Genomic DNA, 17,140 nt, shown 5'->3' with positions numbered 1-17,140 from the left:
CGGGGGCTACTGGCTGGCAGGGTGTTTAGAGCAACTATGGAGCTCGGGCTTTTCTCAGCCCGGAGACTACTGCTGCTTTCCCCGGTGGTCAGACTAGAGGCAGCTCCCGGCCCTTTCCGTCGGGAAAACAAGCGGGCAGAAATCAGGGGGCGTCTAGCTGGATGGAAGCCAACTCCAGCGCGAGCGACTTTTTTTCTCAACCGCGGGGTCGAGGACTAGCCCCGCCTCCCCGCTGGTCTCTGTAGGGACCCGGCTGCAGGAGCTCACAATGCGGGTTCACCCCCTCGGGACTGGAGCCAGTGCGTTGCCATGACAGCGGCCAGCGTGGAGCGCGCCGGGGCTGGCCGCCCCCAGGCGCGCACAGCCTCCCCCCGCGCGGATCCCCCTTGTCGCTGAGTGCACCGCCCCCCGCCACCACCACCCCCACCCCCCCTCAGCTCCTGGCAGTGGGAAGGGGCCGGGCCAGCCGCCTGACGTCTGTGCGGGGCTCGGAAGATGGCTGCGGAGCCGTGCACCCGGCAGTGGCTGCGGCGGCAGCGCCAGCAGGCGGGGAGCGCGGCGGGCAGGTGCTCCGCCTTGCGCGTGGGGCGCTGAGCTGAGAGGCGCGGAGGCGGTGAGGGCGCGCGAGAGGTTTAGGGGACCGCTTGGAACAGCCTCCCGGCCACCCGCTGCACCATGGGCAGTGCGGAGGACGCAGTCAAAGAGAAACTGCTGTGGAACGTGAAAAAGGAGGTAAAGTCGCGGCAAGGACCCCCTGGGGGTCTTGCTTCGCAGCCAGTGCGGCCCAGGGGGCTTAAAGGTCCGCGCCCACCATCGAGCGCTAGAGCTCTCTGGCCCTGGCCTGGGCCTGGCGGGGGCGGGGTCCTGGACTGGCGCGGCTCCCGCCCCTCTCCGGGATCTGGGGGCACCTGTCGGTTCGAGGGGCTAGGCTAGTGCTCTGGGGCTTGTTTGCTCTGCGATCCCACAGCTCCCCGCCCTGTGACGGCAGCAGTGCAGGGAGACCGAGGTCGGGGGAGGGGGGGGTGATTTCTGGAGAGTGGGAGCTGCCCATTCATTGCCCGCGCCGCCTGGGGAGCGGGCGGGGCCCTGCTCTGGTCTCCTAGAACGGCTGAACAGGTGATTTAGGGGCTTAGATCGATTTTGCCCTACACCCCACTCCGATGGCCCTCTGGGAACTGAGTGGCGGCTGCGGGAGAGTTTGCAGCACACCTCACTGCTTCTCACTCCACGCCCACCTCTTTACCCAAAGACGGGGGTAGGGGAAGTTGATAATGGTTTTTAACACTCAGATTCTTTTTCCCCCTTTTGAGGAGGCACCCCACCCTCCGTGTCAGAGGAAAGAGCCCTCTCTACTAACGTCCTTTAACTTGACCTGCCCTAAAGCCCATTTTGATTTCATGGGGAGGGAGGGTGCCCATATGAATGAGTCACCTCTACATGAGAGCTGGAGAGCTCAACTCCGCAGATGGATTAGAATAGATTAGGCCTCTGGAACCATGAACAACTCTTACCTACCTCTGTGCCTGCCAGATGTATACACTTCATGGGGGCAGAAGAACTTAGTTTTGTCCGCTACTCTATCTAGTGCCTAGCACGCAGTAGGCACTCAATGAATATTTATTTGGTAACTAAATCTACTGATCTTGGAGACTGCAAATTCTGATGGGAATGCTTAAATTTGGAAATAGTCTAGACCTAGCTCTGTATGATCTTGAATAAGTTACTCAACCTCTCCGAGTCTCAATTTTTTCATCTCTAAAATAGAGGTAATTATATCTATCTCGTATATACGTTTACCATATTGGTTCCTTTACCCCGTGCTAGAGTTTCAGGATTAGAGGAGACTCTGGGTTCTCATAAAATTCTGGAAGGCTCTAGATGGTTCTCCTGCAATAACTATAGCCTGGTTATTGTGCCCTAACACTTGTTCTTTTCCCTGCCATTGGCAAAGAAGTGATTGAAGCCATCACCCTTCTACCTGTGTGTGGGAAGCTCCTTTGTGACTTTGCTGTGAAGTAGCCAAGAAAGAGTTTTTTAGGCCAGACTTTATCAATCAGTATTTAAGCCCAATTGTGGTCTCCCCAAGGAAAAGAGAAATCTCAGATCTCAGTGACTATCCTCAGGAAACAAGCAGTGTAGTGAGAGACTTATATGAACAATATAAACAAGAACAAAAAATAAACCATATCCAGACTATGGACAGAAGTGCTAGGATTATTGGTGTGATCCAAATTTGGGGTTGGTCACGGATGATGAGAAAGATTTTTGAGAATACAGTAATTCTTTTCAGTACTTAGAAAGCTGTCTATACTACAAGAATGATTCTTAAACAAATGTGAGAAATGTCCAGAATATGCCACAGCTATATATATTACCTGACAAAGGTTGGCCCGTTCTGAACTCTTGGTTCCCTTACCCCTTTGAGTGCTCGATTTCAAGAGAAAATATCCTTTCTTCTCCTGCAAGTAGAGACAATGGTGATAATTGCAGGCAAGGCTGGCCTTTCAAAAAAAGACCTCTGGTATGATTCTAGGGGCATCTGTAGGTCCTCTTAACCTAAAAATCTGTCCTCCCACCTGTTTCAGATGCCTGCATGTCTTTGAGCTGTGGCTTTATGCTCTGTTTAATGCAAACACTCCTTGGGAAGTAATCTAAAAAAGATTTTAAGAGTTTAGAATGCAGGATTGATCTGAATCCCCTTTACCTAACCACTAACTGTGAGCAGTTTCCAGCAGGAAGGAGCCTCCATCCCCTTACTCCCTACTTTCCAGGCTTTAGAAGCACTATCACTGTCCAAACTGTACAGTTCTAGGTGAGGGACTTGGGAGCAAGGACAGTATCAAGACACTGCATGCCTTGTCTGAGGAATGGCAAAGTCCAGCTGTGGCTAGAGCTGATTTTATCTGGAAGGTTTTGTACTTGTCTTGAGGTAATCCATTCTCCTAATCTCCAGGATTAGTATCTATCCCCTGGCAGGTTCCCCTAGGACATCAAAAGTGCTTGGCTTAAGTGTTAGAAGTAACTAAAACCTCATATACTACTTACAGGAGTGTAAATTGCTACAACAACTTTGGAAACAATCTGGCAAAATCTAGTAAAGCAGAAAATATGTGTCAGAAATTCCTTGCCTAAAAATATAAATCCAGAGAACTGAGAACCTATGTTCACCCAAAGACATGTACAGACTGTTGATAGCAGCAGCACTATTCATAATAGCCCCAAATTGGAAACTACCCAAATGCCAGTCAATTGTGGTGTGTTCACGCAGTGCACAATGAACAGTCCACAACTACACATAACAAATCTCACAATCACACCAGAGAGCAAGAGAAATGCAGTCACAAAACACTGAGCATTGATTAAGTCCATCTAGTTGAAGTATAAAATGCCACAAACTATGATGTTAGAAGTCAGGATGGTGGGTACCCTTAAGGGGAGTAGTGAATAGAAGGAAACTTGGCAGATCGGGGGGGTTGCTTTGGGGTACAGGTCACATGTTCTGTTTCTTGATCTGGATGCTGGTTTCACAGGTGTGTTTAGTTTGTGAAAATTGATCAAGCGGTATAATTATATACACTTTTCTATGTGTTTACTGTACATCAATAAAAAAAGAAGTGTGTGTGTTTTTTAAGTGTTTTCTTAAAGATGTGACTGCGTACCTTACAAGGTATTTGGGAGCTTTACATTCAGGTAGGAACCCAAACATCAGAGTTTTACCTGGACAGAAAGAAGGCTGGGCTTGCGAGCATGTACAGAGTGTCCTGAGGCCTGGAAGGACCTACCCCTATCCTTAGAGAAGGGGGAGAAAAGGAGGTTGTTTATCTGCAGCCTGTACTGAGACAGTTTGTCCTAAAGGACAGTGTATCTGCCCAGAAGCCCTTCTCCAGCTAAGTATAGATGAGCAAACTGCATCCTATCCCTGTTCTCCATAGCAGGACTCTTCTGGACTGAAGCCTCTGCTTGGTTGGTCAGCTGATTGGTTGGTGGGTTTTAGTGGTTGCCTTTACAAGATGCTTGGATCTGTCTATGCTGAAAAAACTGCTTCCCCACCCCTTCCATCGCCACCCCTCCCATCCCTATCTGCTCTGCAAGTGTCAACCCAGAGAGGAGAGCAGAGCCAAGCTATTTACTTGCCCACAGGACTTTTGATCAGGAAAATAAATGACAATACTGCCCATTTGTCCACAGGTGAAGCAAATCATGGAGGAGGCTGTCACCAGGAAGTTTGTGCATGAAGATAGCAGCCACATCATTGCTCTGTGTGGTGAGTGACTGGGGGATAGTAGGAGATGGGTTTAAAACTGAATACACTGTCTTGGGGCCAGTAAAAAATGAGTCCTCAGGTTTAGTAGTACTTAAATCTGGCTGCAAGTCTGAATCAACTTAGAAGCTATTAAAATCTCCTTGGGCCCCCTCCTAGACCTATTAAATCAAAATACCCAGGATCCACTAATCTGTACATGTTTAGTCCCCTAAGACAGGACTGTTCAAATTTTATTGTACACCAGAGTCACCTGAAAAGCTTATTAAAACAGATTCCCGGGTCTCAACATTGGATTTTCTGATTCTAGTAGGTCTGGGACGGGCCTGAGAATGTGCATTTCTAACAAATTCACTGGTGACACTGATGCTGCTGGTCCAGGGACCACACTTTAAGAACCATTGTTTTAGATAATTCAGGTTTGGGAACCACTACTCTGGTTTATCTTTAACTTTGAGGAAGGGTTTGTACTTTTTGGATTTTTTTTTTATGCCAAATCTACTGTCTAATTAACCCCACCTGTGTTGCTTTAGCATCCCAAATCTCCAAGCATTTGACTGGATGCAAAACAACATGAATGTAGGATAGGAGGGACAGCCAAAGCCTTCCTGCCTTAGAAGAGAGAAGGTCTGTAATAAACCATCACTTCCTCCTCAATGGGAACACTTTTGCCTATCTCTACATACAGCAGAGTTTTCTTGGATTTTTCAGGAATTTGATCTTTTCAACTCCCTTTCTGAAGGGACTCAAAGCCAGTTGCCATCTTTAGGTTGTTTTGCTTAGCCTCTGAGATTGGTGTTTAGGGTTTGTGGAAGGGAATCTGTGCATTTCTAAGGAGAAGGAGTGAATAAAAGCAGATGACAATAGTGTGATAAGGCAGATAGAGCTGTCCTTCCCATTAGTCCAGCAACAGACACTGAATGTTCACCCAGTACCAGATGCTGTTCACTGAGTAGGGAGACAGACAGAAAACAAACACACACATGAATATGTCATGCAATAACAGGTATGACAATAGCTATGAAGAAAAAGCAGATAAATGCAGAAAGATGACCAGGGAAAGGTCTGTAAGCAGAGCCTGAGTGACAGACTGAGGATTCAGACAAATCCTGGTGCTCTCCTTACTTCTTAAGTCATCTTGGACAAGTTTGTTAATATCTGTCACCCTCAGTTTGCTCCTCTAAAAACAAGGTGATGAGTCCCACCTTAAGGAATTTCTGTGGGGATTGAGGTGATGCATGTGAATATTATAGCATTGTAAGAGTTCAGAAAATGCATCTTTCCTTCTCTTTTGTATGTTGATGCTGAAGCTAGATTTGTAGGATTTGAGTTCCCACCATTTCCCTTTTGGCTGAGTTTTCCTGGTTCTTTGGGATTATGTAATGAGTCCCAGGTTTACAAGGAGCAATTCTATCTCACCTTTTCTTGGGCAGATCCTATGCTAGGGAAAAAGTATTCTAGTTTTGCAATAAGTAGCTTTGATGAGTATTAGGACTCTACTCCTTTCTACTTGTGCTGGGTTCCCTTGATGTCAGCCACTGTCTGTTATTGTCACCAGAAAGGCTCTACTGGTGGTTCATTTTTGCATGGCTTGGTGCTAGGCTTCATCCAAAACACAAAACAGAATAATTTAGCACAAACAGCTTGTGTATGGGCGCCACACGTGGGTGGCCATGGGGGAATGGGGAAAGAGAGGCAGGGAGAAAAGCTGTGGGCATCCTACATTCGGCCAGTTAGGGTGGGAAGAAACTGTCAGCTCTCCTCTCATAAGTCCAGGGACCCCAGGAAGCAGTGGGGCTTTTGCTTTTTTCTCCTGCCTGGAACCCCAGGGCTATTTCCAGCAGGCAGGGTCTCACCCTCAGAAGGAATGATTCTTCTACTTTCAGTCAGTTTCAGTTGCTGAAATAGAAAAAAAGGTTTATGAAATTGAACCAAATCTCCAGGGTTCTAAAGTCAGCCCAGGAGTAAGAGGAGCCCTGTTCTGCTGGATCTCAGGAGGTGCCTTAGGTTCAGGAGTGCAGACTTAAATGCCTACAGGGTCAGATGAGAGAGGTCCACTCAGAGGCTGGGTATGAGAACGGGTAGTGGTAGGGGGTGGGCTGAGCTAGCGGCACTTGTCCCGTTTGGAAAGGCCAACCACCACTTAGCTCCTGTTGGAATACCGGCCTAGGCTTGTCATGACCTTTGTTTTATTTTAAAAGAAGCCAGAATTCTGGGTGTTTATGTGAAATTTCTCAATTTTTAAATGCTGATAACTAATTCCCATTTTTAAAAGAATGTGTGGGCCAAACAAAAGGCATCTGCAAGCCTCTGCCAGTTTGCTGCCTCTGCCTTTGGCTCAGTGACAGTCACCAAGAGGAACATTAGCAGGAGGGGCTACCAGCAGTATAAAGCTAGGTCAAGCTGGGGCATCTAAATACCTGGAAAAAGAATCCTTACACTTTGTCAAAATTGGTATTCAGAGGTAGGTAAATTTAAATTGGGGTTCAAAATAAGGTTGGTTTGAAGCAGTGATTATCCATCTTTGTTCCTGCCTGCAACCCATTTACATGCATCACATAGTGGAATCATAATCAGGGATTCTTGTGGGGAGGCAGAGGGAAGAACAGATATGTATTGAGGAAAAACTCTACCCCTCTGGCTTTTTGGAGATTCTGATATATCAGTCCCTTCAACCCCTGGAAAAATGCTTAGAAATGCATTTTCAGCCTGAAGCAGATTCAATCTTGTGCTGGATCTTGCTGTTTTCCTAGCCACATCCAAAATTCAGCTTTGTTCTGGGAGAAATGGGTGTGCAGAGAAGGTGCCGAGAGATCAGGAGCAGAGTGAAAGCTGTGGAGACTGGAGTGACCACATTCCCTAGAGCTTTGGGGAACACTTGGGCCCTCAGAAACTGGTCAGGCCTCTGCAGGTAGAAACCTTGTGAGGAAGCTTTGCTGGCAAACCCTGGCTGGCAGGGAGGGATTGTCTGTGTATTCCCTAGCCACAGAGAATGGCTGCAGTGCTACTCCGAGGCAGCCCGCTCTGAACCTCCAGGCCAGAGATCAGGACCCATGTGACCACTCTCTTCCACTGGTGGAGTCTGAGGCTTGGATAATAGGCCCAAACCTACCACTGTGTGATTTGTCTGTCAAGTCATGTCAGGTTTGCACTTGGTCTCAGATATGGTGTTTGAAACTTTTACACTAAAGTTCAGACTTACTGTTGAATCAGATTGATGCCTGTTTCCCTGTTGCTTCTTGAGCTCTCAGGTGTAGGCTGGTATCTCCTGCCATACCCTCCCCCAGAGAACAAGGTGCTTTTAACTTGTCCTATGGGCAACTCATGGTCAGGGTGATCAACTGAAAAATAATATCCACTAGGTGTTTCGTTGCCAAAAGGATTTATTCAGGATAAAGAAAGGGTTGCAGCCCAGAGCATACAGACATAGCAAGCCACATACACACTATAGCCTGTGTGCTCAGATAGAGGGGTATTCATATAAGGGGGAAAAGTTAATGAAAGGGGAAGTTAGAACCATAGAGCTTTATTATAAACATAGAGTTCTTCCTGCAGTGTTCTTGCTATTATTACACAGAGCCCAAGAACTTCCATAAACCCTAGCTGCTCCCAAATACCCTCCCAAATGATTGTTTGCTTAAAGTTCCAGTTCATCTTTATCAGAGTTAAACAGCAAATAGTCCCAAGTTTCACCTTTGAACTCTGCATTCATTATAATGATGTATGTGCTTAAAGAGGGCCTACTCAGTTTAAGCATCAGCCCAACATGAGCACTGGTTTTCTCTAGACCTGCCCTCCCCTCTGGCAGTTCTGGGAGTATCTGCCCCCACAATACTAGTGTACCTCAGCGGTATTGTGGATTCAGTTCCAGACTATTTGCTATAAAGCAAGTCATAATCTTTGGTGGTGCAGGGGCTTACCTTCCGCTTGTAAAAAAAAAAAAAAATGCAACATCTGTGAAGCACAATAAAGCAAAGCTGAACTGTGCCAGTATTTCTGTTTGCTCTATTCTGATTGGGCTCGGAGGTAGGATTTTAACCTTCGGTGGTAGAGCAGGTTTAGGAAGTCCACAGAGATGTTCCTGGCCTGGCATAGCAGGTTCTCAGACTTATAGTTGTCTCCTCTCCCTAGGAGGCATTGCAGACAGGACCCAGGCCAACCCTATCAGCCCTGCCTTTCAGTCACCGTTCTGGCCCTCCCTGGGAAGGTCAATCAACCTGAGGGGTGCTTCAAGCTGAGGATGAGCTGTAATGGGAGACAGGGGTGGAGTCTGTGGAGCTGGAAACAACATCAGGGCCTTATTAACCAGCTCCCTGTTGCTAAGCAGCTGTCATTAGCTAAGAAGGTTGGCAGCTGTGATCTCCCAGAACGGCAAGGAAATGCTAATGAGCTGGGGGAAAGTAGGTGGTGCTACAGAAGGGATTGCATCCCACCTGGGATATTGCAGCCAGAGCTATTTCAGCACATGCTGAGATTCAGACTCCAGGCAGTTTTTAGTCTATCTCTTTTCAATGAAAGGGATTCCTTCTCTCTTCTTCCCACCCTCACTGAATGAACAGTTCATTCTCAGGATATCTGCTTTTCATTTCATCTGGAAATAACCAAGTAGGAAGGCCCTCTGGGGAACTGGCTCCCATGGCCCTATGTTGGAGCATGGCTGAGGGCATATGGTGGTGGTCTATAACTGAGACTTTGGAGTCCCACAGACCTGGGTTTACATTCTGACCAGGTCACTAAGTGTGAGTGCCAGTTTTTCAGCAACTCTAAACCTACCCTAGAAGGTATCTGTGAGGATTAAAGGAGTGATGCAGGTAGAGCACACAGCATGGAGCCAGGTATGCAGTAGGTGCTCAGTAATGTTGCTTTCATGACCACCAATGACATTCTACTTTGTTCTTGAAATCATCTTAAAACCTTCCCCATAAAGTCTCCCAGGACATTCTCCAAGATTTCTTCTGAGAATATATGTTTCTGGGAGTTTGGAGCATCTGGACAGTCAGAGAAATTTGAATTCCCAGGACACAATGAAGAAATTTAATAATATTAAGAAATTTAAGTTGATTTTGTGGGTATAATAAAGGTATTATGCACATGTTTTTAAAGAGTCATCTTTTAGAGATACACACTGAAATATTTATAGATAAAAGTATATAATGTCTAAAACCTGCTTTAAAATAACCTCGGGAAAAGTGAAAAAATGGTCGGGGTTGATATAGCTGAAATAAGATTAGTTATGACTTGATTATTGCTTAAGTTGGGTGGTGGGTACCTAGGGTTTGTCATATTGTCCTCTTTGCTTTTTTATATGTTTGAAATATCCTTAATTAAATTTTGTTTTTGTTGTTTTTAAGGGGGATAATGAGGAAGTGAAGATGGGAGAAGTTGGAGAGAGAGTTCATATAGACAACTTTCCTTAGAAATTTTACATAAATGGGAGCAGTTAAATGTGAATGTAGGGCCTAGGTAGGTGATGGTGGTGGTGGTGTTTTCTTAAGTTGGAAAAATTTCAGAATGTTTGCATACAAATAGAAAATATACAACAAAGAGAAGGGACATTTGCTGGAATGATGCCTTTGACAAGTGAAGGGGCTGGAATTCAGTACGCAGGTAGAAGGGGTAGCCTTCGGGAAGAGCACAGCCAGCCACCTGCAGGCACAGGAGGGAAGGCAGTGGATGCTCATGAGGTGCAGCGAGGAAAAGCACCAACGTTCATGATCACCTGCAGTGTGCTGGGCAGTGATCAAGGAGCCTTTTTCACCTTTGCATATGCTGTTGCTTTTGGTCACTCTACACCCATTGAGTTTGGACTTGTTCTTGTCTCTCTCTAATTGCCCCTAAAGCTCAGAGATTTAGTGATTTGCACAAAGTCAAAAGGCTAGTAAGGAAAGGGTTCAAACCCACATTTGTCTTGCTACAAAGTCTTTGCTGACCAGGAATGGGTCTGCCCGTGAGGTCTGCCTAGGAGTAGAGCCTGGAGGTAGGGGGCATTGAGGAATTGGCCTTCGTGGAGACATAGCTTGGGTAACCAGACAGTGGACTCATGGTATCTAGAAATACTCTGGGAGACAGTGGGTCCCTTGCCAAGCTGGATGAAATCAGCACTGGCCTGGTTCCCTGGAAAGGCCACTCTGAGCACTGTACATGCAGACCCTGCCCTGCATCCCTAGTGGGATGAGGAAGATGGGTATATGTATGATATGAATTTCATTTCTCTCACCTACTTGGTTATAGAATATCAGGGTAGTGCTTTCTCGTTTTAGGGCATAGAACAAGGCTAAATGCTGCTCCCCTCAAAAAAAAAAAAAAAGAAAGAAAGAAAAAGGCAAACAGCCAGCATCACAGTGTAGGATGAGAGAAAATGTACCTTAGTTGCCATAGAGAGTTTCATTCCAAGTGGAGGCAGCAGTTACAAATCCCTGGGTGGAAGTACCTGCTAGAAAAGTGGGTAAGACAAAGGCACATGATGCCTGGCCTAGCCTCTTTGCTCCTCCCACCTCATTGCTGCAGACAAACATTGACTTCCTTCCTCCATTAGCAGTTAGAGGAAGTTCCTGACTTAAAAAGAGGCCACCCATCCCACCCTTTCATTTCTCTTGCCAGGGAAGCTGATTCTTTCCTAGCGGTTTTGGTTCTGCCACCCAAGGTGTTCAGCTTTTGAAAATTCTGCTCTGAGTAGTCTCCTAAAACTCCAGGACCAAAACCAGCCACTGTCGCTGGCTGCTCCACCCACTGCTTTCCTCACTTGGGTTCTCTGTGACAACTGCAGCCAAACTCCTCCACTGCACAGGAAGCAGCTGGTAGAGGTGAGGCAACAGGGAGCATTTGCCACACCTGCTCTTCACATTACCAACCCCTCCTGTCTCAGAGCCTCGGGCCCAGCCTTCATGTCTTGGGTACTGTGTCCCTATACCTCAATCAACTGGCCTAGTTCTCTGAAGGCTGTTCAGAGGATCCCCATATTACCAGTCTGGGCTTGTCCAGACCCCTCCGCCACTGAGCACAGCTTTAAACATAGATAAGCCCATGAAAGCAAGGGTTGTTTCTGAGCCCCACTGGGCTTATTGAGGACCCTTCTCAACCACTGCTGTATTTCCTGGGCAACCATAGCTATTATCCATTCTTGTGGGCTCCTGTGACACCTAAGCTTGTCCTAGCCCACTGAATTGTTTCTCTGGTACCTGCCCAGATTACCTGTGGCTGCCCTAAGCAGAGCACATACGCTCCTGTGGGGATGGGAAACCAAGCCAATTGGGAGACCGTATTTGCGGAGAGAGTTAGTGAAGGAATGGGTACTTATGTACAGACCCAGCCTATTTGAGTTTTGTGAATTTTGATTCACCTCCAGATTGGAGAGAATCTCTGGCATCATCTTATGATGGAATACTGGTATCTGGGCTGCCATTTAATTATTAGATGGCCACCTACCCACTTAATTATTATTATTTTGAATTGGTAATATTTTTACCTAGTTCAAAAATCGAAACTATATTAAAGGTATACAGTGAAAAGTCTCATTCCTTTCCCTGGCCCCATTCGCCCACTTCTCCTCCACTTACCAGTTCCCACACAGGTAACCACTACCATTTTTGTCTTCTTGTGCATCCTTCCAGAATTTTTTACATTAATTTTAAAAACTGTATTCCATGTCTACCCCACTGTTTTTGTAATCTAGGTATCATGTGATTAAACATACATACCGCTCTGCATCTTGCTTTTGGAGACCTTTCTATTATTAGTTCCTACAGCACATCCTCATTCTTTTTCAGAGTTGCATAGTATTCTACTGTGTGAATGTACCATATTTACTTAATCCGGCCCCCATTGATGGACACATGGATGGTTTCCAGTCTTGTTGTTATAACTAAGTAACCTTACAGTTATATCTATACCAGATTCTCAGAAGAGGGGTGACTGAGTCAGAGGTTACTTGCAATGTTGATGGATAGTCACATTGCCTCCATAGGAGTGGTATGAATCAGCCTTCCCTCCAGCAAGTATGAGAAGGTTCAGTAACTTCCCAAGTCCCTTCCATCGCTACCAATGTCTCCTCCATTCTAAATTGGACTCCTTGGAATGGTTAAATTGGTGTGTAAGGAGTTTGTGAGAGGGGGCCCTGTTGGATTCCATTAGCACTTATAGTCTCCACCTATTTAACATTTGTTAAGCCCTATCTATAACTTAACGGACTTCAGTAGCATGTCAGGGGCTGGTAAGGAAGAATCACAGGGCTAGTCTGCGCCTGTAGTTCCCAGCCTTTCGCTGGGAAGATGGTACCAGACCTTTACAGGTTTGGTAGGGGAGATGTCCACAGCAAGGTGCTAGAGTTAAAATTAATTTCACTTCTGCCCAGAGTCGCAGTTCCTTGAGTCTTCCTATAAGTGGGATGAGATGATAGATAAGCTCATTTGGCACCATTACTCTGAAAGCCACCAGAAGACCAGAGTGGGAAGATCATGTATGAGTCATTCCTCTGTTTCTCTGTTTTGATTCATTCATCCAAACCTTTCCATCCCACACAATGACCCAAAACAGCATAGATTAACAAAATATTTAAAAATTAAAAAATATTTTTAAAATTTTTAAAAAATAATATGCATTTTTCACATATGAAATGAGCCGAATGATGTCAGGGCTGTCTCACCCCAGTTTTGGTATATCCAGAGTGGCTCTAGATGGTGCCTGGATGCACTGGAACCAGGGATTCCTGAAACATTTACAGGGCCTAGACAGCTCAGTTAGAAGGGGAATGGATTCAGCTGACTTGGTGCTTTAGCTGTGATGGGTGTCTCCTGCCAGGGCTCTCACAGTGGCTGTCTGGGACAGAAAGAAGAGTAAGGAGAGTTCCACTTGGTGTTCTGGCCCTTTAGTCAGGAGGGGAGAAGCGGCATGGGTCACTATGTAAACTTCTCCCTGGGGAGTGAGGACAGCAGGAGAGTTGGACATTGTTGCTGATGGCTCTGGAACTCCAGCTCTGAGTGTGGTGTTCACTGTATATTCGAAGGAGGGAGTGAGAGAGTCTTTATATTTGCATCTCTGAGGTCTGATTGGTGGGAATGTCTGTGTGTCTGCTTAATCCAAAAATCTTAGGGAGGGATTCTTAAACCTTTTGGAGCCAGGTACCCCTTTTAGAAACTAAAAGCCGTGGTTCCTCTTTCCAGAAAAAAAAGCACTCACTTTAAGCATGCCGAAGCACATCAACAATTTTGCATGTAATTTCAGAGGGTTCTTTGAGCCCAGAAGACCATCTTCAAACCTGCTCAGGATAGTAGTTCTCACCTATTATTAGTGTCGTTGTTGTTATTATTATTATCATTACTACTACTACTATTATTATTACTACTATTATTACTATTTTGTACACATGCTGCACACAGTAATATTTTTCATTACATGAGCTCATTCTCTGTGGGGACAACTCTGTGGAAATGGGGAAGGACAAAGGTATTTTGAGCAATCACTGACCAAGGAGTCCATGGAATTGGTTAATAATACATGACAGAGAGGGTCATTTATTTTGCTTGAAAAGTAGAGGGGTGAGAGTGATTTTTCCTTCTTCAGACATTGCCTGCACACCTTCCCTCAGTTTCACAGAAGGAACTTAGGGACCCTGGGGTGAGCAGTGGGGAGAGATCTCTCATTCCCTACTTGCAGTAAGTGCTGAGGAATGCCTCTGCTCACCCCAGAGAACCCTGATGCCTATGCTCAGAGGCTGCCTAGGAAGGGTGAGGCCAAGGATGAGAGTGCCGCCGCCTGCAGTTCCCAGGCTCCCCAGCCTTGCTGCATTCAATTGCCTTGGGAAGGTGGGAAGGCTAATGACTCATTATCCTAGCCATTAGTCACATCACTGAGGCATGTGATTCTCTGTGGGATGGATGCCACCTGCTGCTACTCTGGCCTGTTCAATGCGGCTTCTCTCCAGCTCTGGATGGGGAGTGAAACCCCAGGAAATGGTCACTACTTTCCTATAGGTGTGGACTTATAACTGCAGCAGCCCCAAGGACCAAGAGAGGGGGATGAAAGGGTCACTCACCTGTCCACCCCAGGGCCACACAAGACCTCCAGGGACCAAGGGAATAGCCATGGAAAGGAATATGTGGACACTGAAGCAAAGATTCCCCCACATGCCCTATACACACATCAAACATGTAGGTAACATCTGTCCACATGTGCACATAGATGTATGAATACGTGTGAAAGAAAGGCTGCGCCTGGTAAAACAAGTCCTTTGAGACCTGAGCCCAGAAGAGCTCTTGCAGGAAGCTCTCAGGATAGGGAGGGGTCCTGCCTTCCCCCACCCTGGAATGCTCTCACTGAGCTGGCCGGCTTCCAGATTGGCCCCAGGGACTACCCAACTTCTTGACTTCAGTACAAGAGAGGGCTAAACAAAACTCTTTCTAGAACAGCGTTGATTGTCAATTACTAAAAATGAAGGCAAAAAACAGGTGAGAACTGCTGTTTTCAGTGATTATTTCTTAAGTCCAGATTTCATCTTCTAACACTAGTCACAATAAATGATGGGCCTCAATTCTCCTGTTTCTAAGAGAACAGCATCTCCCCCCACCTCTGTGACAGCCTATGATTCTGTCTACAATGCATCCTCTTCTCTCCATGCCAGGGAGAAGTTTTGCAAAATCCCAGCCTTTATAGGTTAGGTTAGCTGTAGAACAGTATCTGGACAAAAAGGAGTGAAGAGTCAGGAACTGACAGGGATCAGGTACCCCCCAAGTGCCAGACCCTGTGTGAAGGATTTTATGTACTTCATCTCATTTAACATTTCATACCAATTCTAAGAAGTATTCTTAGGCTCAGAGTGTTAAGTTATTTATATAAAGTTTCTCAGAGATAGTTTGAATGGCAGCATCAAGCTTCTGTTGTCTGACTCCTCATCTATAGCATAGCACTGTTTTCAATCTGTGTGAAAAGAGCACCTGTGAGGTGAGGGAACACCTCCACCCACCTGCACTCTCTTAACCTCCAGATACACCTGGAGGAGGTGAGAGGCGCTCAGGCCAGGGTTTGGAGCCCTGGTCTTAGTCCCAAGTCTGCCTCCACATTTCTCTGATTAAATCCCTTACCCTTCCTGGGTTTTACTCTCCTCACTTGTATAACAGTCAGCTTGGCCTCAATAATGGCCAAGCCCCTCCTCCCCACACACATATACACTAATGTTTTGAGACTATACATGGCCAGGGTAACTCCCCATTCTCTCCTACCAAGCCCTTCTTTCCTTCCTAGGTCCGTCTGCAATAAGCAGAAATCAGACAAAGTAAGCCTAAGCCCTGAAAACACAAATGAATGAAGGGAAGTCCTCCCTGCATAGGAAATAGAAATCTCTCACTCTTGACTACTGGACTCATCAATAATTCAGGGGCTGATGTCGGGTTTGATCTCTGCAATGGCTTCATCAATATTTCAGCTCCTTCTCCAGAGCCCCATTCCTTAGCAACTGCATCATCTGTGCTCTCGAGGAGGGCTGCTGGACTGGGTGCTCCCTGCATCCTCAGTCCTGGAGGTGTCCATGACTGCTCTTGGGACAGGGCACAGTGGAGCCACCCATGCCAATTGGAACCAGCAACTTTGGTCCTCACAGCCCCAGGGACAATGCTGCACACAAGAGGGAGAGGAATGGCATGGCATGGCAAAGCCCCTGCAGGTCCAGCCTGGGCAGGAGCAGATGGACAGGGAGGGGAATTTTGGAAGGAGGTTGCCTGGCCTGCCTGAGACTGATACCCTGCTCCCTAGTCCTAGCCTGGATCAGGCCTGCCCTTGCTCCTCTGCCCTCCTCATGTATGGGGAAGAGGAGTGTTCTCCCATTTCCGCTTTGCCCAGGCTCAGGTGCTGATTCCCTTTGTGGCTAGGCGCGGTGGAGGCTTGCCTCCTGCATCAGCTGAGACGCCGTGCTGCTGGCTTCCTGCGCAGTGACAAGATGGCAGCCCTGTTCACCAAGGTGGGGAAGACGTGCGTAGTGGCTGGGGAGATTTGCCACAAAGTACAGGAGCTGCAGCAACAAGTAGAGGGCAGGTGAGCCCTGGACCAGCCCTTCCACTGCTCCCTTCTGCTCTTTCCTCTTGGCATTTGCTATTTCCCAGGTTGGCTTCCTGGCCCCATTTCTGCAGGGCCTTTCTGAACCAGCCTAAAGGTGGGGGTTAGCCCCTTTCGGGCACAAGGCCCTATTTCTTCACCTTCAACCCCCCAACACCCTCCCATTTCCTGATTCAGCCTCTGGGTTCTCATCACAAAATTTGACTCCCAGTGCCACCAATCCAGGGCTTACCCTTAGGCCCTTCACTTCTAAAGTCTATCCCCTCTTTGCAGGAAACCCTCAGCGGGCAACCAGGAGGCCCTGCGAAGACAGGGCTCTGCCAGTGGGAAGGCCCCAGCCCTCAGCCCGCAGGCCTTGAAGCACATGTGGGTACGCACAGCTCTCATTGAGAAGGTGCTGGACAGGGTCGTGCAGTACTTGGTGGAGAACTGCAGGTGACAGCCCCTCCCTGGGGCCCATGTCCTGAATAGTCCTCCAGCCCCACCCCTCAGCATGCTTGGCTGTCCACAACAGTCTGTATGCATTCCCATCTCCCCATAGCACATCAAAAGCATAGACCACATCAGGTACCCCATAAACTTCAGTCCTTGTGAGTTTATTTCTTCTTGGTGACTGACATGAATTTGGTCTTTGTGGGGACATCCCTACTTGGTGAAGTTGACTGCCCTGGAATGAGTCTAAGAGTGCCAGCAGTCCTCATCTCTCTCTCCCCCCGGCAGCAAGTACTACGAGAAGGAGGCATTACTGGCAGACCCTGTGTTTGGCCCCATCTTGGCCTCTCTTCTAGGTGAGCCTGAGAGCAGGAAGGCCTATGCTGGGCAAGTGGGAGCTGAAGG

At 47.1% G+C, this 17,140-nt stretch overlaps 1 protein-coding gene across 7 annotated transcripts in view; it reads left to right on the top strand.

The window, feature by feature from the left end:
• Positions 1-17,140, top strand: part of SGSM2 (small G protein signaling modulator 2) — a 34,343-nt gene that overhangs the window by 468 nt on the left and 16,735 nt on the right. For 2 of the 7 annotated variants that reach the window (XR_001596196.2, XM_016138900.2), the window contains exons 1-5: positions 464-732; positions 4,189-4,264; positions 16,120-16,282; positions 16,577-16,738; positions 17,024-17,091. Coding sequence is in view for 6 of the 7 variants with exons in the window: in XM_016138900.2 (XP_015994386.2) it covers positions 676-732; positions 4,189-4,264; positions 16,120-16,282; positions 16,577-16,738; positions 17,024-17,091 (526 nt within the window). In the remaining variant the exon portion in view is untranslated. Of the gene's footprint in view, positions 1-463; positions 733-4,188; positions 4,265-16,119; positions 16,283-16,576; positions 16,739-17,023; positions 17,092-17,140 lie in introns of those variants that run through there. The other 5 variants (XM_016138897.2, XM_016138896.2, XM_016138898.2 and 2 more) reach the window with 4 other exon arrangements.

This window comes from Rousettus aegyptiacus, unplaced genomic scaffold, assembly GCF_014176215.1.
Source record: "Rousettus aegyptiacus isolate mRouAeg1 unplaced genomic scaffold, mRouAeg1.p scaffold_m13_p_6, whole genome shotgun sequence".
Taxonomy (NCBI): domain Eukaryota; kingdom Metazoa; phylum Chordata; class Mammalia; order Chiroptera; family Pteropodidae; genus Rousettus; species Rousettus aegyptiacus.
The sequence above is the reverse complement of the archived record's forward strand: the minus strand, read 5'-3'. Positions and strand labels throughout refer to the sequence as shown.